At 48.0% G+C, this 23,716-nt stretch overlaps 1 protein-coding gene across 2 annotated transcripts in view; it reads right to left on the reverse strand.

Annotated features, from left to right (window-relative positions):
* Positions 1-23,716, reverse strand: part of pebp4 (phosphatidylethanolamine binding protein 4) — a 558,141-nt gene that overhangs the window by 128,977 nt on the left and 405,448 nt on the right. For both annotated transcript variants that reach the window (XM_085970915.1, XM_085970914.1), the window contains one exon: positions 22,313-22,429. In XM_085970915.1, the coding sequence (XP_085827041.1) occupies positions 22,313-22,429 (117 nt within the window). The remainder of the gene's footprint in view (positions 1-22,312; positions 22,430-23,716) is intronic.

Below are 23,716 nucleotides of genomic sequence, written 5' to 3' on the forward strand. Positions count from 1 at the left end.
GGCCCCTTGCTCACTTTCTTGCTGCTCCTGTCTCGACACCTTTGACGGGTGTCCTCTGGGGTTGCGAACCTGTGAGGGCTCGGCAACAGTCTGCTGCTCCTGCGGCTGTGCAGGGGTTGAAACGCCGATCTCAGTTGGGTGGGGACTCTGGTGGGGCTTTGACCGAGGACTCTGCAGTGGCATGGTCGTGTGAGTGCTTGGAGAGGAGCCCCCACTTCCTTCTTGTCTGCCACCAACATCCCTCTCATGGGTCAGCCCCACTTCAGAGCTAGCAAGTGGCTTGACAGCACCTTGCTGCAATTCAAGGGGGCCATGAGGACCCTTTTCTGTACTGGAAGTCCTACTCCCCAGGATCTGCCTGAAGGTCTGGTTTGTTTGCTCAAGAGCTGACCATCGCTCCTCAAGAGATGTCAGTCTATTCTGAACAAATACCATGTTTTCCATACCCTGGCGACTAAGCTCCTCCATGGACGTAGCCATCCTCTCCTCTACCGTAGCCATCCTCTCCTCTACGGTAGCCAGCCTTACCATGGAGGTAGCCATCCTTTCCACGGAGGCTGCCATCCTTTCCGTGGTGATGCGTTCATGCGCCAACGCCTCCACAAAGGCTCTGCTCATGTTAGCGATGGACTCCTCCATTCGCTCCACACTCGCAGCGACCCTGGAGACAAAACCTGCCAGAGACTCCTGCATCTGTTTCTGGAGTTCCAGCACCGCTATCCTTCTGGATGGTCCAGGACGCACAGGGTCGACATGCAGCTGAGCCGAGCTGGCAGAGTCCTGCGCCCTCCGACGAGGACTCTCCACTGCTGTTCCTGTCTCCATCATCTGCTGATGCTCACTTGTGAGCTGTGATACACCAGGTGACAACACTACTCTATGTCCCGAAGGTCCCACCAAGGTGTGAGTGTCTGCGCTGGTGCTGGGTGCGCTGAATTCTGCTGACGCTGCGCCCTCAGAGGTTGCAGCTTCCTCTGAGGACTCTGGAGGCTCAGGCTGTTCCTCCTGGATAGTGGGGACGGGGGCTTTCGATGGTCCTGTGGGGGAGTAAAGGAAATAGACAGAGATGTGAGGCCAAGGTTACATGCACATTGAATATTGCAGATGATCAAAAGTCAATCTGTTAGAGCATCAGAATCATTATCAGTGACTCATGCAATGTCAATGAGAGAGATGATAAACTATTCTGTTACCAGCTTGCTCTGATGCACCGTCTGTCCGTCCCCCACTTGCGCATCCTCCTCCACTCCCACGATCTCCAGAGCCGCCTCCTCCCAGGGGGTGAGCTGGGCTACTGAGGGTGGCTCTCCTCCTGTCCTCGCTCTTTCCCTCTTATTGTGGGCTCTCTTTTCTTGCAATGAGGGAGACAAGTGGAGTTTGAGTGAGAATGAAGGAGTGAGTGTAGAGAATCCATATCATTGATGGTTAGGAGACAAAGATGGAGTGAGGTGGCAAGACCAAGGGCCCTCCCTGTGTGTTGTAAGTTGTTTTCATAGCATCACAGCGATAGGGAGTGTGAGGGCTGCATAGTCGAATAGTTAGGTGAATGTGACCATAGAGAGAGAGGGAATGGGTAAGGGTGCAGGGATGTCAGTGTCAAGTGGGATGTGGAGGAAGAGGTTGTCAAAGCTGAGTGCTGGTGAGGAGAGGCAATGGGGATCAGATTGAGGGTGATAGGAAAGTCATACTCACTTTTCCAGTGTGCAGAAGGTCATGAAACCTCTTCCTGCACTGCAGCCAGGTTCTGTGGCACATAGACAAAGAGTTGACCTCGTGGGCCACTTGCATCCACATAGCTTTCGTCTGCTTGGGAGGCTTCTTCCTCCCTGAGGAAGGGAAGAGCACCTCCTTATTTCCTCTTGCTTCCTCCACCAGAGCTTGCAGGGCGGCGTCATCGAACCTTGGTGCAGACTTTGGCCTACTGCTGGACATATTGGCTGGAGGAATCTATCACAGCAAAGGGCATAAGGTTTGCAGTCTGCAGAAGAAGCAAGGCCGCTTGCAGGCCTTAAATCCAGCAGCACTGACGACGTCGGCGGAGGCGACTTTCAGGATGGAAAGACTAAGTGGGCCAGGGGGTCCCACACGCTGGAAATCAATTGCCCAATTCGGGGAAAATTGCATATTTTTCCCACATCAAATTGGAGTCGGGTGGCTAACACGAAAAGCGGCTGACACGCCCCCAGCCCGCACCAATGGCAAAATCCAGCCCATCTACCCTATCAACCCCCTTCATAATTTTAAAGACCTCTAATCAGGTCACCCCTCAAGCCTTCTTTTTTCTAGAGAAAAGAGCCCCAGCCTGTTCGGTCTTTACGAAGAAAAGTATGAAGCAAGGACAGCTAAGTTAGGGGTTTGTACACACATTCCAATCTTGCTGGGCTGTCTGGAGAGGTGGAAACGTAATTCCCTCATCAAGTGGGAGAGACAAAAAAGGGCCCTCTGACAAAATCTGGTGGATAGTTGCAGATTTGTGTTGGCAGAGGTTTGGCTGCAGATTACAGGTGCATGATACAGAGCAGAGCTAAAACTGAGAGAAAATAATTTTTTAATAGGTGACCAAACACAAGAAAACCTGCTGAAATCTTACATTTTACTGGAGAACACTGTACTGTTTATTGACGTAACTTTTTACACACTGGTAGTGCAACCTGAACCAATGCAATATGCACCTTCACATTTAAACCAGTGTCGCTTTGTAGGGCATCCCTCTAGATCAACTCACACTAAGGCTTTCTCCAGAGACTATTTTTAAAATTCTTGACATGCTATTTATTGCAGTAATTGAATCAATTGACATTCTCTCAGTGTCTGCAGTTTCTTCATTAAGCAAAGTAAATTCAACACGTGATGAGCCCACAGCTCACCTATATTCCAATAAAGAAGGGCAATCTCTGTCTTACAAGTACAATAACAGCAACACATAATACGAGTGATTGCAATGAAATGCCGTTAACTAGCTATTCTCTCAGAGGTAAATTATATTCCCTTTTATTATTGGCCTTAACAATGGTAGCCTTCCATTCTAGTAAATATATAAGAGAAGCAGTGGCTGTCATTTCTAAAGCCGTAGTTTCTCTGGATCTTGGCTTGTTTGTGGCCCTAAATCAGACGTTCACCACTGAATTTCCAATGTAAGAGATTCAGCAATGTAATTGCAGTGATCAAGGTGGTCTTGGCTCTAACTCTCGGAATATGAAGCTGGCACCTTTGGCAGACGATTCCCTACAGAGGGAGGTTTCAATCTCAGCTGGGGCAACTGGGGAAGGCACTGACAGGCGGCATGATGCTTCTCCACAGGGAGAGGTTGAAAATTGGCAGATAAAGCCTTTTGCTTGTTCACCTCTGGCTGCGTGCAGGAAATAGTCATTCAGTCTCCAGATTGAGGCATGGGTGTACTTGGAGAGGAAGATTTAAAAAATAAACTCTAGTCAGAAAGTTTACCTTTAAATACAGATAGTTAAATTATTTTTAAAAAACCAATAAAAATAAAGACATTGTGTGAATTTCCTCACAGCTCACAAAACAAAAACAAGATTCTGCAGTACTGTCGTATTTATTACAGCAGTCACACTAGAGATTCATCTATTTCATCTCTTGTCTCCCTCAGGATTCGAGAGTATATCCCAGCTGACGTAGCTGCTCCTTTATTCAAAACACACATCTATGACCTCCATATACAGTACAGGGCTAACTTTGCAAGTTTGTGCTCCAGTTTCAGGGCTTTGCCTGCTGGGAGTGCATATCAGGAACTTGGGCACATTGCTGTAATGATTTTCCATCCATTAACTCCTGCATTTATAACATTACCCAGACATTGTAAACATTCCTGAGCCAAAATAATTGTCTACAGTTTTCACGAGTGGAAAACCTCATTTTACACCTGTCATTTCCTGATTCGCTGTCATATTTCAGGCTGATTCATCTTTGAAATGATCTTGTTCTTGTCTGCGCTCCTTCCAACATCTTTTTCTTTTGGGAAGGTCTCGATGTCAGTTTCCTTAAGCACTTTTCTTACAAACTCAAACCTGAATCTGTTACTCTCTGTCATACTGAGTTCACATAGCCCAGGTCTAACAATTTATCTCGCTCTCACTATGTTGCTTGTGGAAAACACATAGGTTTCCCGGTACATTGCCTGCCATCTTGGAAGGCAGAAAATATTCACAATACTACGCCACTGATCAGATGTATTTGAAGTAAAATGACTCACAGAGGCAGAAACTTAGCCAAATTATTAAATGATACATTTCAGAATTTACAGTTCACATAATTGGTGACTGCAAGAGTCCAGTGTTTCCACAGCTCCTTTGGCAAATACTCTAAGTGCTGAACATACGAAAATGACAGGCAGGAAAGGACCTAGTAGTCCATCTAGCCTATCCTAGGAAGCTGCTTACGCCATTCCCTCGCTCCAGATTCATTTAGCTGCATAAAGGACAGGTCCAAAAACTAGCAGTCAGCCCTGGGACATTTACCCATCTGATCTCCTTTTACGACAAAGCACCTTTTTATCCCCGAAGAAGTCAAGCAAATAAACCGTTAACAGTCTTCGCACCTTCGGAAACAATGCATTGTAACAGTTGAGTTTAATTCCTAGGACTTTTCCACATCTCCACTATACTATTTTAACACATAACAGTAAAGAGAAATCGCATATAAGCCTTCCTCATTATCCCAGAATGAATCTAATGGATAGAAAGTTGAGATGAATATTTCATGCAAAGTATTCTTAATCAATCTAATCCCGATGAAAGATACTTACAATGCAGCCAGACATGTGGATCAGCCATCCAGACCAACCTTACCACAGAATAAAGGACATTTTCACAATGATGTCCCTGGGACATAGGCTGGGAATCTCCTCGGAATTGCCGTAACTTTGTTGGAAGAGCAGCAGAAACCACGGCTATGCATGTAAACATGGTCTCCACTGCACTTCCCACAAAGTTACGGTGCGAAGCAAGGTGCAGCTCTGAGGAAATTCCCAGCCATAGTTAATCCTTAATACTGACATTGTTTCAGCTATCTCAAACTACATCAAACTAAAGACAAGAAAAATCCTAATTTTGTCACTGAGCTATATGGTTGCAAACCCTCCAATTATTACAAACATGGCTCTCTTTTTATCTGTCTTGCTTCCATCATTGCTAACATAAAAAAATCTAACAGGAACTGTTGCCCTCAATGCATTTCTGTGCTTCATCCTGTCCTGAAGCATGGTTTCTCAACATGGCACATGATCTCTCTTGAGCAGATTGAGAATCCAAGGCAAACAGAGGAGGATGCTGAGCTGCAATAGGAACATAAACACTCGAGATACTTAAAATAGCCACTGGTCACTGGAAAAACTTAAATCACTGGGCACCCTATGGCCTAGAAATTCAGTATCGCCACGTTTGGGGCGCTACAGCCGGGCGTTCACTAAATTTAGCGGCCGGCGCAACTTAGCGCCACCTTCGCCGAAATTGAGTTGCATCGCCCCAAGAGGTTGCTGCAGCGCTAAAGCAGGCGATGCACGACTATCATAAGGCGCTAAGCCGGCGAGCCGAGGCGCTACCACCGAGGGCGGGCGCAGCGCAGGTGCGGCGAGTTATTGGTTGAAGGCAGACATGCTGGCGCCGGTCAGCTCTTAAAGGGGGAGGGTCGATTTGGATTGCACCCACGCCCTGCATACTGCAGCCCTGAATCTAGGCCTAAACAGAGCTGCTTCAAGAACGCTACGCCCACGACTATGGAGAAGGCCAGGGAGCGAGCGCAGTGCTTCAGCGAGGGTGCCCTGAAGCTTCTGGTTGGTGCAGTGGAGCGCAGGTGACCTGTCCTCTTCCCTGACAGTGGCAGGAGGCCGCTGCCCAGCGAGTACAGAAAAGCCTGGAGGGAGGTGGCGAACAGAGTGACCTCCAACAGCTTGGTCCCCACGACACCCACGCAGTGCAGAAAAAAGTTCAACGACCTCACTCAGGTTGTCAGGGTGAGTACCCTTTCCAGTATCCTCTTCATCCCTGCATGGGCACCTCACTTTATGGCCAAAGGGTCCTGAAAGCCCCAATGCCCTGCCCTCATCCAACAGCTATGGGACTCTCATGAAAATCACATGCACATTCACCACTTTACACACTGTCAAGGCTATTCGACCATGGGAGACAGTGCAGGCAAGTTGAGGGCTTGACACTGTCAGGGCTATTCCACCATGGGAGACAGTGCAGGCAAGATGAGGGCTTGACACTGTCAGGGCTATTCCACCATGGGAGACAGTGCAGGCAAGATGAGGGCTTGACACTGTCAGGGCTATTCCACCATGGGAGACAGTGCAGGCAAGATGAGGGCTTGACACTGTCAGGGCTATTCCACCATGGGAGACAGTGCAGGCAAGATGAGGGCTTGACACTGTCAGGGCTATTCGACCATGGGAGACAGTGCAGGCAAGATCAGGGCTTGACACTGTCAGGGCTATTCGACCATGGGAGACAGTGCAGGCAAGATCAGGGCTTGACACTGTCAGGGCTATTCCACCATGGGAGACAGTGCAGGCAAGATGAGGGCTTGACACTGTCAGGGCTATTCCACCATGGGAGACAGTGCAGGCAAGATGAGGGCTTGACACTGTCAGGGCTATTCCACCATGGGAGACAGTGCAGGCAAGATCAGGGCTTGTCACTGTACTCAGAGGCCATCCTTTCTCTTGCAGGGCAAGCTGGCCCACAATCGGAGGCAGCAGCGATGGATCGGGGAGGCCGTCCTGACCTTAAAGACCTGAGCGACCTGGAGCAGCGAGTGGAGCGGATAATGGGAGGCCGGCTGATTGGCCCCGTCGCCACTGGAGATGCTGACCCCGTTCTGGACAGCAATGGTAAGGTCATCACCTTTTTGACCTCTCTCTTTCCACTTGTGCCTCACACCAGCATCCTTTGCCACTCTCGAACCAATGCAGTGCATTGCAGCACTCATGCCTCCCTGCTTTCAGGTGATGAATCGCCAGGTGAGGAGGCGGGCCCTCAAGCTGGCACTGTGACTGATTTGAAATTCGAGGAGGAGGAAGAGGAAGCCGGCCCATCAGTGCCACCCTCAGCCGAGGCAGCCCATGGCCATGATGGGGACACGTCTTCCCTGGAGGGGAGCAGGGGGGAAGGGTCTGATGACGGTGAAGCTCTGGGGCCCAGCGGGCTGCAGTAACGCGGGAGGGGTGGGGAAGCTCAGCGGCCTTCTCCGCGGAGGGTGAGTGCGGCCTCCAGTCCTGCTACGGTGAGCGCAGAGGAGGTGCGGCTCCTTGGTGAAATGGGCGCCCAGGCTGAGTGCAGGCACATTGAGCTCATGGCTGCAGTGGCAAGGATGCCTGACTCCATAGAGTCACTGGCAAGGAGTGTTCAGGAATTCGGGGCAGCACAGGCCAGGAGTCTGCAGGACTTCGGGGCAGCACAGGCCAGGAGTCTGCAGGACTTTGGGGCAGCACAGGCCAGGAGTCTGCAGGACTTCGGGGTAGCACAGGCCAGGAGTCTGCAGGACTTCGGGGCAGCACAGGCGACTTCCAGCCAAGTACTTAGTCGTGCCATGCAATCACTGGCTGGTCTGATGCAGACACAGATCAGGGCCACACGGGCACTAACTGCTGCCACCCTCGCTGGATCGGCCAGGAATCGCCGGGGCCCTCGCCGCGCCGCAGCAGCCCAGCAGTCTGTGCTTCAGCAGATTGCTGCGCATGCTTCAGTGCTGGCCCGTGCAAGTGCCAGTGTATCGGCCGACCAGGGAGTGCCTGTGCTCTGTCAGGTTGGCAGCATTCCTGCTGTCAACACTGTTACTCCTCCACTGCAGCTGCCACCACCCGTAGGACAGACTGCTGCCGCCCAAGCAGAGTTGGAGCAGTCAGCAGCCGTGCCCTCCAGGCCCAGAGCTGGTCCAGGCCGTCCCCCAAGGGCATCTGCCGACTCACCATCTGACCCTCAGCAGCCTTCCCCCAGCCTGGCTGCAGCCACTGGGCTCCCATTGAGGAGGAGCTGCAGGGCGGGAAGGGACAAATCGCGCAAGCGAGGCGGATCACCCTCGCAGGCGAAAAAGTAGAAGGTGTGGCAAAATGTTTTTTATATATGAAGGCCGAGAATGTTGTTTGTTTTTTATATGAAGGCCGAGAATGTTGTGCTTGTTTTTTATGTGAAGGCCGAGAATGTTGTGTTTGTTTTTTATATGAAGGCCGAGAATGTTGTGTTTGTTTTTTATATGAAGGCCGACAATGTTGTGTTTGTTTTTTATATGAAGGCCGAGGATCATGGTCATTTTTGTTTAACTGTTTTTTTCATTTTCTCCAGGTTGTGAGAGCCAGTTATGTGTCTGACTGTTTTTTGGGGGGTTTCTCTGTATTTGTTTGTCATGCGGGAAGGGCACAGAATTTGTTAAATAAAAAATTGTCTTTATTCAGATTGTCCATGTTTGCACTTTGAACTATTTGTTGCCTTGACCGGCTGAGGGTTTGTGGAGCGGCTCCATTCATGTTCTTTCAATGTCACAAGCCATTCCCTGAGAGGGGGCCTAGAACCGACTTGCAATAATCCGCCGACAGACGGCCCTTGCACTTTGTGCCTCCCTCCTGTCTTGGTGCTCCTCCTCCTCCTCCTCTGGTGGTCCTCCTATGTCTGCTGGCAGTGGCTGAGTCCTGAGGATAGCCAGGTTGTGCAGCAAGCAGCACACTACAACGAAATGGGAGACTCGCTCAGGCGAGTACTGAAGGGCTCCCCCGGAATGGTCCAGACAGCGGAACCGTTGCTTGAGCACGCCGATTGTGTGCTCAATGATGTTCCTGGTTGTTTGATGGCTGTCATTGTATCGTTCTTCAGCAGGGGTGCTGGGCGCAGGGAGCGGGGCCATCAGCCAGGTGCACAAAGGATAGCCCTTGTCCCCGACAAGCCAGCCTCCTGGGTGAGCCAGGGCTTCGAAAATGTCTGCCACAGAAGTCTGGCGCAGGATGAAGGCATCGTGGCTGCTGCCTGGAAAGCGGGCATTGACAGCTAGTATGAGCTGCTTGTGGTCACATACCAACTGGACGTTGAGCGAATGGTGTCCCTTCCGGTTGCGGTAATCCTCGGCATTCTGCAGAGGTGCCCGCAAAGCCACATGCGTGCAGTCAATGGCGCCCTGGACCATGGGGAAGCCCGCTATTCTTGCAAATCCCATTGCATGCTCTTGCTGCTTGTCCGGGGTCATGGGGAAGGAGATGTACTGACGTCTCCTTCTGAAGAGGGCATTCGTCACCTGGCGGATGCAGCAATGTACCGCGAACTGGGAGATATTGGCAATGTCCCCAGTAGCGGATTGGAAGGAGCCGGTGGCATAGAAGTTGAGAGCCACTGTGACCTTCACTGCCACCGACAGAGACGTCCTGCTCCTCAGCTGTGGCTGCAGATCTCTCTGAAGCAGGTGGCAGATCTCAGTGACCACCTCCCTTCTGAATCGCAGCCTCCGAACACACTGCTCCTCAGACATGTTCAGATATGAGAACTGCTGGCGGTATACCCTGGGTGGGTATGGCCTCCTGTGCCGACGCCTGTTGGCCCTTCTCCGTCTGGCCATGACTGGCACTCTCTCTCGGCGTCTCTGAGCCCCTTGAATGCAATGCAGAAACCCAACGTTTCCACCCATTGCAGCCCCCATTATATGTAGCGACTCAAGGCTATGGCACTGAAAGTTAAATCCAAGTGCAAAGCTCTGGCCTGAAGCCAGAAGTACCTGTGCGAGCGCTGAGTCAAAGCAGAAAGCTCTCTCCCTTTGTCTCTCTCCAAATCTCTCTCTCTCACACAGGAGTGAAACAAAATGGCTGCCACAAAGAATGCAGGAAGAGTCCCCTTTAAATAGCGCCCCCCCGCACCCCACAGCGACTGGGAACCGTTCCACTCAACCAGTCGCTGGGGGCGCCAGGCGCACAGAAGGGGGGCGCCACTGAAGTTCCGGTTCGGGGTGCACCAAGGGCGTTGCACCATGAAATAACGTCAGGATCTGCGCACGCAGCTGAGCGGGCGCTGCGGTTTTGTGCTGCGGCTAAATCTTGACTGAAGTTCGCGCGAGGCGCAGATCGCGCCGCGTCCAGGCGCTAGCCGCTTCGCGCCCCACTTCTCCTCCTCCTAAGGCGCTAGCGGCTGGCGCTAACAACTGAATTTCTAGGCCCATGTGTTTTCCACTAATGTTGGAGCCTTTGACATTGCTCAGAGGAGGAAATTAAGCACCTTGATCTTGAAATTCTGGAAACAGTAAGAGAAGCCAACATACATATGGAAAAGACAGTGGAAAGTAAGGAAAGTAACTAATTGGTGAAAATTAATGAACTGTAATTAAGAAGCCTCAACTATTGAGTTGTGAAAGTAATTGTACTTTTAAAAAATTGGGCCTTTATTTTAACCTGAGTGGTTGCTGTCGTTTCAGTGGCTCTCATTTCTTAATCTTTTTCAGCAGCAAAAACTGGCAGATAGGTTTGAGCAAAATTCCCAAGTCCTTGGATATCATTAACCCTGGTTTTAATTTGTGCAGCAGTCTTCTTAGTATTGTACAATCTGTGAAATAATAATCACGCTCACAAATTTTTCAACAGGTTGCAGAGATGTAGAATGTTTCAGTGATTTAAATTCGCCATTTTCGTATTTGAAGGGGGAGTGTCAGCAACAGGAACCGTCTGAAATCCAAGCATTGAGAAGAAATATGACCCTTTTTTTGTTTCTGCTTCGTGGAATATTTTTGGCAAAATAACAACTGAGCACATGACTGGGAGCATGTGCCTAACTAAGAGTTAGTATCGGACAATGTGACGGGGGCTGGAATACAAAGGGGTGGAAGTTATGCTACAGTTGTATAAGGCCCCATCTGAAGTACTTTTTAAAAATTCATTCACGGGATGTGCGCGTCACTAATCCCTAATTGCCCTGGAGAAGGTGGTGGTGAGCCGCCATTTCAGAGGGCAGTTCCGGGTCAACCACGTTGCTGTGGGTGTGGAGTCACATAAAGGCCAGACTGAGTAAGGAGGGCAGATTTCCTTCCCTAAAGGACATTAGTGGGCTTTTATGACAATCCGGTAGTTTTGTGGTCACCATTACTGATACTTGCTTTTTATTCCAGATTTTCATTTAATTAGTTGAATTTAAAATCCCATGGTGGGATTTGAACGCTTACCTCGGGATCATTAGTCAAGGCCTCTAAATTACTAAAATAAAAACAGAAACTGCTGGAAACACTCAGCAGGTCAAGCAGCATTTGTAGAGAAACAGAGTTAACGTTTCAGATCGAAGACTCTTCATCAGAACTGGAAAAAGTTAGACAATAGCAAAATACAGCAGATGCTGGAAATCTGAAATAACAACAGAAAATGCTGGAAACACTCAGCAGGCCAGGCAGCATCCGTGGAGAGAGAAACAGAGTTAACAGACCTGAAACGTTAACTCTATTTCTCTCTCCACGGATGCTGCCTGGCCTGCCGAGTGTTTCCAGCATTTTCTGTTGTTATTTTGGAAAAAGTTAGAGATGTAACAGATTTTTAAGCAAGTGCAGGGGCAGGATAAGGGAGGAGGGGAGGAAAGTCAAAAGGGAAGGTCTGTGATAGGATGGAAGGCAGGAGAGATTAAAAGACAAAAGGGATGATGGAGCGAGGCAAAAGGAGATGGTAATGGGACAAGTTAAGAAACAAAAGATGACTCTAGTTGAGGTGTAAATGGTGATGGCAAAATCATCAAAAGTTGCCATGTGAGAGAAAAAAAAAGAAACAAAAATAAGGGCCGAGGTTATTGTCTGAAATTGTTGAACTCGATGTTGAGTCCAGAAGGCTGTAAAGTGCCTAATCGAAAGATGAGGTGCTGTTCCTCGAGCTTACGTTGAGCTTTGTTGGAACAGTGTAAGAGGCCGAGGACAGAGAGATCAGAGTGGGAGTGGAGCGGAGAATTAAAGTGAGAGACGACCGGAAGCTCGGGGTCACGCTTACGGACTGAACGGAGGTGTTCCGCAAAACGGCCACCCAATCTGCGTTTGGTCTCCCCAATGTAGAGGAGCAGCGAATACAAAAAACTAAATCGTAAGAAGTACAAGTAAATCGCCGTTTCACCTGAAAGGAGCTTTTGGAGCCTTGGACAGTGGGAAGGGAAGATTACTCTAGATTACTAGTCCAGCAACATAACCACTATACTACTGTACCACGATTACTTCTGGGCACCACACCTCAGGAAGGATATATTGGCCTTGGAGGGGGTGCAGCGCAGATTCGCCAGAATGATACTGGGGCTAAAAGAGCTAAATTATGAGGACAGATTGGATATTCCCTTTTATGCCCTTCAGTAAGATTAAGGGATAATCTAATTGAGGTGTTTAAGATGATTAAAGAATTTCATAGGGAAGATAGAGAGAATATTTCCTCTGGTGGGGTGAGTCTAGAACAAGCAGACATAACCCTAAAGTTGGAGTTAGGCTGTTCAGAGGTGATGTCAAGAAGCCCTTATTCACACAAAGGGTAGTGGAAATCTAGAAATTTCTCCACAAAATGGCTGAGGGTCATGAAACTGTCAAAACTAAGACCAACAGATTTTTGTTAGGTGAGGGTATCAAGGGAAATGGAGAAAAGATGGGTAAATGAAGCTGATGTACAGATCAGCCATGATCTAATTGAATGGCAGAACAGGCTCGAGGGGCTGAATGGGCTGCTCCTGTTCCTATATCAATTTAAGAGGTTGCCCCAGTCAGTATCGAGCCTTTGTTGTGCATTTCAGTGCCAGTGTTATCATTCGGAAGCAAGAACCCTGAGGATCTCAGCACTTCTCAACAGCTGCAGAGGACCTAACAGATAATGCGTGATTTCCAAGCAGATCTTTATCTGTCAGAAGATATGGCATGGCATGTCTCCACAAGCTGTATTTGAAGCTATAGAAATGCAAGTATATTCTCCAAGGAAGGAGATATATGAAACAATCTTTTGTAAAATGATTTTATGGAGAGACGACCTCACACTGGAAGCACCTCTTACCCATCTCCTTCAATTAATCCAGAATATTTCAGCAAACTTCTCTTGCTAATTCACCTTTCTCATACAGTCAGTGCAGTAAATCCTTCAAACCAGTCCTCCCCATTCATGTCACCAACATCGAATGTTGAAAATACATTAAAAAGAAACAGCAGATGCAAAAACACCAAAGCCGAAGGTTTTTTTTCAGTAAATGGCTTAATTTTTTAAGAAGTGGTAACGGAGAGATAACCTCTGAGGTTGGAGGATGTGTTAATAATTGACTTAATCAAAATCTAAACAAGAAACAATAAAAACTTTTATAGAGGATTTGTGTAAAGGAACTGAATGCCTTCTCATGAATTTTTAAAATCTAATTACCAAGAGAAAGGCTGTGTTCATAACTCAGATCAAAGAAGTTGTGAATGAGTTATAGTCAGCCCCATAAGTGCAAACAAAACCTGGATTTCACTGGGAAGCACTAAGCAGAATTCATACCATTGTATTTTTAAATACGTATTATTATGCATTATGTCATTTTCCTTAAGCTCAGAAACTTGAGTAACTGCTGCTTGATATCAGAGCCATTGCGATGATACTTCTAGTTACACATTTTTGGGGCTATACAGCTGTTAAAATGACAGGAATTAATATTTTACTTTAAAAAACTAAATACCATTGGAGCTAATAAGTCACACGCTACAAGTTGAGTTTACAGGAGCTCTCTTGTCTCCAGTGTGCCTTTTTAATTTTTATTTGTTGTTAGTTATATTATACAATTATAATTTTGTTGTTGTTTTCCTACATGTCCTTTATTTTCCTGTTCACCTGGTCTTGACACCTCGGCAACTGATAGGATGGTCTCTCCACCTGCTCCTAGACGGCCATCAATGCCATCTGTATCTGGCCATCAGTGGACAACAGGCACTGCCTGGGTATGACTCAAGGGCAACTAGGGATGGGCAATAAATGCTGGCCTTGCCAGCGACGCCCACATTCCATAAACGAATAAAAAAACAAAAACTCTCTCCTCCAATTCTTCCTCCTCTACTTAGCACTTGCCACTCAATACAGGTCAAATTGGGAAAGAAGATGGATTAGGAAACTGATGTGTTTCCCAATTCTGAGACTCAAAGGGGGCGATTTTCTCAGCCCCGAGGAGAAGGGTATGGAGGCGGGACTGCCGGGAAAATGGCAGAATTTGGGGGCGGGTGGCAAACCCGCCCCCAACCCACCTCCATGCCATCTTCCCAGGAGGCGGGTAGCCGTCCCGTGCCGGGTCCCGTCTCCTTGGAGGTGGGAAGGAATTAAAGTTTATTAACTACCTGTTAACAGTTAGTTAACAGGCAGAAAATAAGATTATCACAAGTGCGGGCTTCCCGAAGGCTCCAAAACCCACCAGGGTCACCGAGGCGAGTAGTGGGTCAGCGGGGGGTCAGGTGCAAGAGTGTAGAGGTGAGTAACTGAGGTAAGTCCAAAGTGTTTTTAAAAGTTTCTTCCTGCAGGCTTCAGTCGGTTTCTATACGGAGTGTCTCGCACCTCCATGTTGCAGATGAGAGATGTCCGTTGCATTCTCATATGCAACAAACATCTCATTTCTGTAAAAGAAAGACGGTTGATGGTGTCTTGTATGCAAGACCTCATCAAACTACACAGAGGGCTGGATTTTGCCATTGGGGTCGGGCTGGGGCGTGTCAGGTGGTTTTCGTGTCAGGACCCCGACTCCGATGTGAAGTGGGAAAAAAGTGCGATTTTCCTCTAATTGGGCACTTGATTTCCAGTGTGGGAACCCCTGGCCCAATTAGTCTTTCCATCCTGAAAGTCGCCTCCGATGACGTCATCAGTGCTGCTGGATTTAAGGCCTGCAAGCAGCCTTGCTTCTTCTGGAGACTGGAAACGCTTTGGACATTGTATGAAGGACTTCATTTACCTACCAAGTCCACCAGCAAGCAAAAGTGTGCACTTCGATTTGATGAGCCCTCCCTCCAAACTCTGGTGCAGGGCGCAAGATCTAATAAGGAGGTGCTCTTCCCTTCCTCAGGGAGAAAAAAGCCACCACAACAGACTAAAGCTGTGTGGCTGCAAGTGGCCCAGGAGGTCAATGCCATCTCTATGTGCCGCAGAACCTGGCTGCAGTGCAGGAAGAGGTTTCATGACCTTCTCCACACAGGAAAAGTGAGTATGACTTTCTCATCACCCTCAATCTCATCCCCATCGCCTCTCCTCACCAGCACTCTGCTTTGCCAACCACTTCCTCCACATCCCACTTGACATTGACATCCCTGCACCCTTACCCATTCCCTCTCTCGCTATGGTCACATTCACTTAACTATTCGACCATGCAGCCCTCACACTCCCTATCACTGTGATGCAATGACAACAACTTACAACACACAGGGAGGGCCCTTTGTCTCCTTCTAAGCATCTATGCTATGGATTCTCTGCACTCACTCCTTCATTCTCACTCAAACTCCACTTGTGTCCCTTATTGCAGGAAAAGACAGCCCACAATAACAGGGAAAGAGCGACGACAGGAGGAGGGCCACCCTCAGTAGACCAGCTCACCACCTCGGAGGAGGTGGCCCTGGAAATTGTCGGGATCGAGGAGGATTCCCAAGTGGGGGACAGACAGGCGGGTGCATCACAGCAAGCTGGTGACAGAATAGTTTGGCACCTTTCTCATTGACATTGCATGAGTGACTGATAATGATTCTGATGCTCTAACAGATTGACTTATGATCATCTGCACAATTCAATGTGCATGCAACCTTTACCTCACATCTTTAACTCTTTCCTTCACTCCCCCACAGGACCATCGAGAGCCCCCGTCCCCACTGTCCAGGAGGAACAGCCTGAGCTTCCAGACTCCTCAGAGGAAGCTGCAACCTCTGAGGCCGCAGTGTCAGCAGAATTAAGCGCACCCAGCACCAGCGCAGACACTCACACCTCGGTGGGACATAGAGTAGAGTTGTCACCTGGTGTATCACAGCTCACAAGTGAGCATCAGCAGATGGTGGAGACAGGGACAGCAGTGGAGAGTCCTCGTCGCAGTGGAGAGGATGCTCCCAGCTCGGCTGCGCTGCATGTCGACCCTGTGCGTCCGGGACCATCCAGAAGGATAGCGGTGCTGGCACTCCAGGAACAGGTGCAGGAGTCTCTGGCAGGTTTTGTCTCCAGGGTCGCTGCGAGTGTGGAGCGAATGGAGGAGTCCATCGCTAACATGAGCAGAGCCTTTGTGGAGGCATTGGCGCATGAACGCATCACCATGGAAAGGATGGCAACCTCCTTGGAAAGGATGGCTACCTCCATGGTAAGGCTGGCTACCGTAGAGGAGAGGTTGGCTATGGTAGAGGAGAAGATGGCTACGTCCATGGAGGAGCTTAGTCGCCAAGGTATGGAAAACATGGTATTTGTTCAGAATAGACTGACATCTCCTGAGGAGCGATGGTCAGCTATTGAGCAAACAAACCAGACCTTTATGCAAGTCCTCTGGAGTAGGACTTCCAGTGCAGAAACGGGTCCTCATGGCACCCTGCAGTGCAGCAAGGTGCTGTCCAGCCACTTGCTAGCTCTGAAGTGGGGCTGACCCATGAGAGGGATGTTGGTGGCATACAAGAAGGAAGTGGGGGCTCCTCTCCAAGCGCTCACATGACCATGCCACTGCAGAGCCCTCGGTCAGAGCCCCACCAGAGTCCCCACCCAACTGAGATCAGCGTCTCAACCCCTGCACAGCCGCAGGAGCAGCAGACTGTTGCCGAGCCCTCATAGGTTCGCAACCCCAGAGGCCGCCCGCCAAAGGTGTCGAGACAGGAGCAGCAAGAAAGTGAGCAAGGGGCCTCCACATCTGCTGAAGCCACAGGGGAAGCACCACATAGGAGCACACATAAGAGGAAGATAATGCACAAGTAGTCACAAGGGTAGTCACTTGGGTGTAATGTGTTTAATTTTGAAAAGCCATCAGTTACTTATTGTCATTAAAAATTCTGATGGCAAACTGTTGCAGTTGAGGCGTGTGTCATTTCACTAATGGGACTTCCACATTGAGGGCTTAGAGCGACTTGCAATTGTCAGTATAGTGGTCAGAGTGATAGGAATCCGCAGGTTCTTGGCCATTGTCGATGGTCTGATAAGAAGGTGCGAGGCAAAAGTATTTGATTGTGCAGGCTAAGCAAATCTGGCCAAGATGAGTGCGTCTCTTGCATTCCCGGCCAGCAATGTGGTCACGCTCTGGCGCCTTCTGGCCTGTGCAGCTTCAGGTGGGTGAGCAGCAGCTTGGCGCTCCTGTTGTTGCTGCTGCTGTTGGTGGTGCTGTTGTTCATGTCTCTGCTGCTGCCGCGGCTGGTCTTCGTCTGAATCTGATGTCAAGGAGGAAAGGAAATAAATGGTTCCCATGCTTCTGGTATATGCCTCAGTTAAGGAAGCGCTCAGTCAAGGTGGCGAGAGGGGTTTCCCAGAAGGTCACACTGGAGATGGGTAACAGGCTCCAACAATGGGTATGCCTGCTGAACATTCCCCCAGACCTGAGACAACAAAGTTCTGCCACCTGCAAATGACCATTGGTGAAAACTCCTTTTTAATGGTGGAGCTGCAGCAGTTAGTAAACAATCCACTTGTGAGGCCGCCAGGATTAACTGGCGTGTTCCAGAGGAGACGTGCAGGACGTGGGAAAAGTGGTAAAATCAGAAAGGTCTCTCAAAATGGGATTATAGAGGCAATTAAGTGTTTGTTAAGGGCCTTAAGGGCCTATCCCGCCTCTTGGAGGCGGGATGGAAATGGGGTCAGAAAACACGCATTTGGGAAAATCGCTCGGAGACGGGATCGGGCCCGCCTGCCATTTTTTGCGATTTTACCAGCTCACACACCTCCAATCCCGCCTCCTCAGGCCTGGCAAAATTGAGCCCAGAATGTCAGTGTTTGACAGCTTCACAGAGCTTTTCTTCTTTCAAACATTCTTGACATGACACGTCATACGCTGACGTGCTCTGCAACCGGCTTCGCCCTAATTGGCCTGCTAACAAGGTCAATCAGGGGAAAATCCCGCTGGTTGGCCAGAAGCTGATGGAGGCGGGACTGAAACCTGACGGGCTGGATTTTCATTGGGCCGTGGAGTCGGGATTGGAGGTGTGTGGGGGGTTTAAAATCGTGAAATCGGGGGTCCTGACCCCATCCCGCCCCCAACCCGCCTCCATGCCAGTTTCAAAGGAGGCGGGTACCCGCCCCGCACTGGGAGCCGCCTCCCCGAGGCGGGAAGGGGATTAGTGCCAATTAACTGTCTGTTATCAGGTAGTTAACAGGCAGTTTTTAGCCTAATCCCTATTTTCATTGTTGAAATGTGGGATTCCCGACGGCTCCAAACCACGCCAAGTTAGCGAGGTGGGCTGTCGGGATGAAGGGCTTGGAGGGGTCGAGATGTCCGGTGTTCAGGTGAGTGATGGGTGCATGAGAGCAGAGGTAAGTGTGTTTGGTCTGTGTAAAGTGTTTAAAGAAGTTCTACTAACCTTTACTTACCTTTACAGCCTTCCTTCCTTCAGGTCTCGGGAGTCCCTCATCTCACCGGCACAGAAAGCAGAATGGCCGCGAACTGTCAAAATCTGCAGCCTCTGCTTTCTATTCCGGGGAGATCTCTAAATCACCCTGAGAGGAAGGAATTAACCTGGAGTACAGATTGTCAGTGTTTGACAGCTTCAAACAGCTGAGAAACGCTGATATTTCATCTGTCAAAAGCTCTTGACAGATGAAATTTCAATCTGTGACGTCACCTGTTGCCGGGTGGCCCTTAATTGGCCTGCTGAACCCGCTGGGCGGGCTCAACAAGGTCAATCAAGTCAAAATCACGTGGGTTGGCTAGAACTTGATGGAGGCAGGACTACAACCCCAAAAGTTGTAGTCCCGCCTCCGACCCGACTCCTCAATGAAAATCCAGCCTGACAAGTGGGAGTCCCGCCTCCAAAAGCTTCCCATTGAGAAAATCACCCCCAAAGTGTTGGGGGGAGAAATTTGGTTGCTCAGCGCCTCCCGTTAGCAGCTCCGGGGGGCGCTAGGAACTTAGCGCCTGAGCATGGCAATTTTAGCGCTGCTCGCAAAATTGACCAGTCGTTTTGTGGCAGCGCTAAACACTACCGCCACAATCTCCTGCGCCCGCAGATCGTGACGTCAGTCAAGCGTGCATCGCCCCGGACCAGATATTGAGTCATGCCCCCTGCCTTAACGCCTGCCGCTAGGAATGACAGGTAGAGGGGAACATTTTCAAGTCGGGAAGGGGCTGGGGGAGCGCTATTTAAAGGCGGGCGCTTCCTGCCTTTTCTTGTCGGCAAAATTTTTGGTTTTAACACTATCCTAAGGAGTTTCGGCCCTCAGCGCCACTTCTGATGTTCCTAAGCTCTTTCCCTGGGCCTATCCATTAGTGCTTCTAACACAATTGCTTTTGAGGTCTCTCCAGGCTGAGATTCAAGGCTGCAATGAGCAGGGAGTGGCTGGCCAGCAAGATGGCCCCTCCCCTTTAAGAACTGGACGGCGCCAGTCTGTCATGGTAATTGGCATCGCCTGAGCTTCGGTAGCGTTCTGAGGTTGCGCTTCGCTCCCTGACGTTTGCGTCTTAAGAGAGGTGCGTAGCGCCTGATTTAATGCTCAAATCACCTCCAGGGGCAATAGAGGCAAATTTTGCAGTCGGAGGTGATAATTAGCGCCCGGCCGATATTAGCGCCCCAAAATGGGCGATACCGAATTTTTCCCCCTTGATGTTTTAACACTGAGCACCACCATACTGTCCTCTGGAGCACATTTATAAGTTTATGGACTAGATGGTCCCCCACCGTGCAGGGTGAATACTCTGCATACGAATGGTGATAGCTGAGGAGCCCCAGATATTGGGCCTCACTGGAATGAAGACAGTGCTGTTGGAGGAATGGGCAAAGATCAGGACGTTGCTAGCACCACATCAGCCCATAGGTAAGAGATGGACTCGGGTAGGGATCACTGGCCTTGGGGGTTTGCGAAACTAAGGCAGTTAGTGCAGATATGCCCACATTCAAACTGTGAGTGTGGCCCCATTTTGCTGGACTTGCAAAATCAGGGCTTCAACCTTGGTATACTGTGGTTTTGTTCCTTTCTAATTTTTCTGCAATCCTATCTGCAAGAGAAGACACGTCAAGTGTAAGAGAGATGGAGATCTTCCACCTTTTTCACAAAGTAAACAAAATTAGAACCGTGAATTATTTTGTGACACATCTGCAGTGATGTGAAGGAGATCCTTTTCAATAAAATGACCTGACAGTCACACTTTTTAAACATGCAAATTAATATTTGTCAAATCTTTTATAGTAGCATCAACCTATTGCACTGAAGGTCACAGGTGAATGGGGAAAATAAATGGTTTCCTGTTTCATTCTGTAAGTAATCCTGAGGGATATGTTGACCTGTCTAGGACAACCTGGTAGTTCTTTTTCCTTTTAAATATATTTTTTCTGATGTCAATTGTGAGTAAAAGCTGAGTAATTACCAGTGCCCTCCAAGACAGTTTTAATGCCGCAAATTAAAAGCTCCTCTCGCCCACTGCAGTGTTCACACAGTTTGACGTTTAATGCAAATTCCTCTGGCAAGAACTATTCCATGTGTACAAGAAATAGACATAGGTGGTTATTTGTTCAATGAAGATCAAGTTAGAAGTTCTATCAGAAAACATTTATTGCGCTCACATGCACGGTTCCCTGGCCAAGGAGTCATGCTCCCAGACTTGCTCTTTGGTTATGGGGAGGCTAATTCAGCAACAGTCAGAAACTGGTATCAATGATCCCGTCTCGCTCAGCAATGAAAGGATTTTTCACTGCAATGCAATTTTCATGCACCTTTATACATCTCATTTGTAGTAAGTTGAGACAAAAGTCTAAGTAGAGTGCACAGCATATATTTGCTTTGGGTAAACACAACAGTGACAGCTTCAGTGTGAAGTGGGTTCGCTTTGCACCAATGTTAAAGTTGTAGTATAAATCTGGAGTCAGGGCCCAGCCTTACCCAGGAGTGAAGCAGAGTCTCTGGAGTCAGGTTGACACTACAGCTATAATTACATGGAATCTTACTGCACAGAAACGGGTCATTTGGCCCAACTGGTCTATGCTGGTGTTTAGGCTCCATACGAGCTTCCTCCCACCTTACTTCATCTCACCCTATCAACATATCGTTCTAATCCTTTCTCCCAACACGACTGTTGCAGTGTAAATGCAGCCTAATTTGTGAGTTTGGTGAAAAGACCCTAACATTTTGAAATCCTAGCTTGAATTCTAATCTATTCTCGGTAACCTTTTCAGTATACGATAAAAGGTGAAACATACTTGTGCTAAATTTGTAAACCTACCCAACCGTAAATTGAATTCACCCACCCCATTATTATGGTGATTTAATACAGTACTATGCAAGCTTTATAGCAATTCAAATGATTACTGGTTATTTATTACATAATTTGGAGGCCTAACCCATACAATATTACTCCCAAACACCAAATGAAAGAATATAAAACTCCATAAATAACAGCTATTTTACTTCTACATTTTTTATAAAAAAGCAGACACACCAAGATATCCTTAGTCAAGCTGAACTTTAAAAGGAGCCACTTTGGTCTTTTGTGTGGGCTCGTGTGGGTGTCAGGTATGCTAAATTAAAAGTGGGAGAAATTACTGTGGAAAGCAGTTCGGATATCTTAGTCATGTTTGGACAAACACAATAAGTCATCTACATACGACCTAGAACTTTAGGGTATTATTGATAAAGGTATCAGCAATGGAACATTTCTCTTGGTCTCAATGATAAACCTGAATTTAATATTCATTCCAGGGCCAATGCAGTCCACAAATGAAACATGTTAATGCGGACAAACTACAACTGCCTGAAGCAGGATTATTTTCTTAGGTACTCCACTTACCCATAAGGTAAATGGAATGCAGGACAATGACTTAGTCTGGTGAACAAAAAACGTATTTAACTTCTCTCCTCTTTACACAGGTCAGGCGCAATTCCATCCTATGGTGTTGCTCGAAGGGCCTCTGGAGACAGTAGCAGTACCTCATTCACATTTACGCACTGCCACAAAAGCTTTGGCTTCTAATGGCGGCATCAATGAAATGTAAAAGCGCCATAAGGGTTGAGTGTCAGCTTTGCAATTGGAGTTAATGTTGCAGGTAAGATGTCCCGACATCCTGTCAGAATAGTAAAATACACTTGTGTGTGTGTCTCTGTAATGTTTTGGAGATCTGTAAAGAGCTTACACATCAATATTTTGAATCGGTGAAGAAAAAAAGTCACCGTTAAAGCCAAACAATTGAGAAAAGAAAATGTTGCTACGTGCTTAATTTTTCATATCCTTACCTAAGGAATTTGCTTCATTTTTAGTCAGTGAGAGGACTGTATCGGCTGGATGCTCATAAAGGAAGAACTGGTAGTGATGGTACCCTGTGCCAGATGGTGGGGTGGGTGGCCTGTATCCTGAAATGCAATGAAACAAAATTAAAGTCATAAATACCAACATTTTCACATTAAGGGGTCCTTTACTGAGAAAGCTATCACACGACTTATTTTTTTAAATTAGATAGATTTATCAAGCACATCAGCTCCCTCAAATGTGCATTACATTCACTCTGGCTTTCTGAGGTAATCAGCATAAAAGTTAGTGTCAAGTGATGCGGAACTTTTAAATAGCTAGGTGCTGATATTGTAACCACAGTCATTGTACATAAAAACAATACAAAACCATATTTGAGTGATGCAGTGTGTGAAAATGTTGTGCATTCACATTTAAGACCAGTACACAATGCCAAAATAGGATGGAATAAAAGTCTCCTTTCTCTAAAATCTGTAATAGTCCCCAATGAAATGTCTTGGCTGATGTCAACAGAGTTCAAAAGGAGAGCGAATTAGTTCAGCTAATCAGTTTGGATTCAAACCAGTCTTATGACATAAAAGGGCAGTAACCCCCACTGCACCTAAACCATGTCCCTTCACTTGCTATTTATAATATGTTTTATTGTGAAATAAAATTGTAAACAGTGTTGCTGGCCTTCAATAATTAACTCAGGAGCACAATAGAAATTTAATAATAGACTGAATTTTATTCTTTGGAATAATACCAGGTGTATATTTATGTGCTCCAGAAATACATAGAAGTTGCAACACAGAAAAAGACCATTCGGTCAAACCAGTCCTTGTTGGTGTTTACCCTCCATTCGAGCAAACAGTTCTAATCACGTTATCCCACCCTGTTCCCATATCCCTTGAAACCCTTTTCCTTCATAGAGTCATAGAGTAATACAGCACGGATAGAGGCCCTTCGGCCCATCGTGTCCGCGCCGGCCATCAAGCCCTGTCTAATCTAATCCCATATTCCAGCATTTGGCCCGTAGCCTTGTATGCTATGGCATTTCAAGTGCACATCCAAATGCTTCTTAAATGTTGTGAGGGTTTCTGCCTCCACAACCCTTTCAGGCAGTGAGTTCCAGACTCCAACCACCCTCTGGGTGAAAAAGTTCTTTCTCAAATCCCCTCTAAACCTCCCGCCCTTTACCTTGAATCTATGCCCCCTAGTTATTGACCCCTCTACTAAGGGAAAAAGCTCCTCAGCATCCATCCTATCTATGCCCCTCATAATTTTGTACACCTCAATCATGTTCCCCCTCAGCCTCCTCTGCTCCAAGGAAAACAAACCCAATCTGCCCAGTCTCTCTTCATAGCCGAAGCGCTCCAGCCCTGGTAACATCCTGGTGAACCTCCTCTGCA

The sequence above is a fragment of the Somniosus microcephalus genome, chromosome 30, assembly GCF_052327205.1.
Source record: "Somniosus microcephalus isolate GS21.2 chromosome 30, FLI_Smic_1.0, whole genome shotgun sequence".
Lineage (NCBI taxonomy): Eukaryota > Metazoa > Chordata > Chondrichthyes > Squaliformes > Somniosidae > Somniosus > Somniosus microcephalus.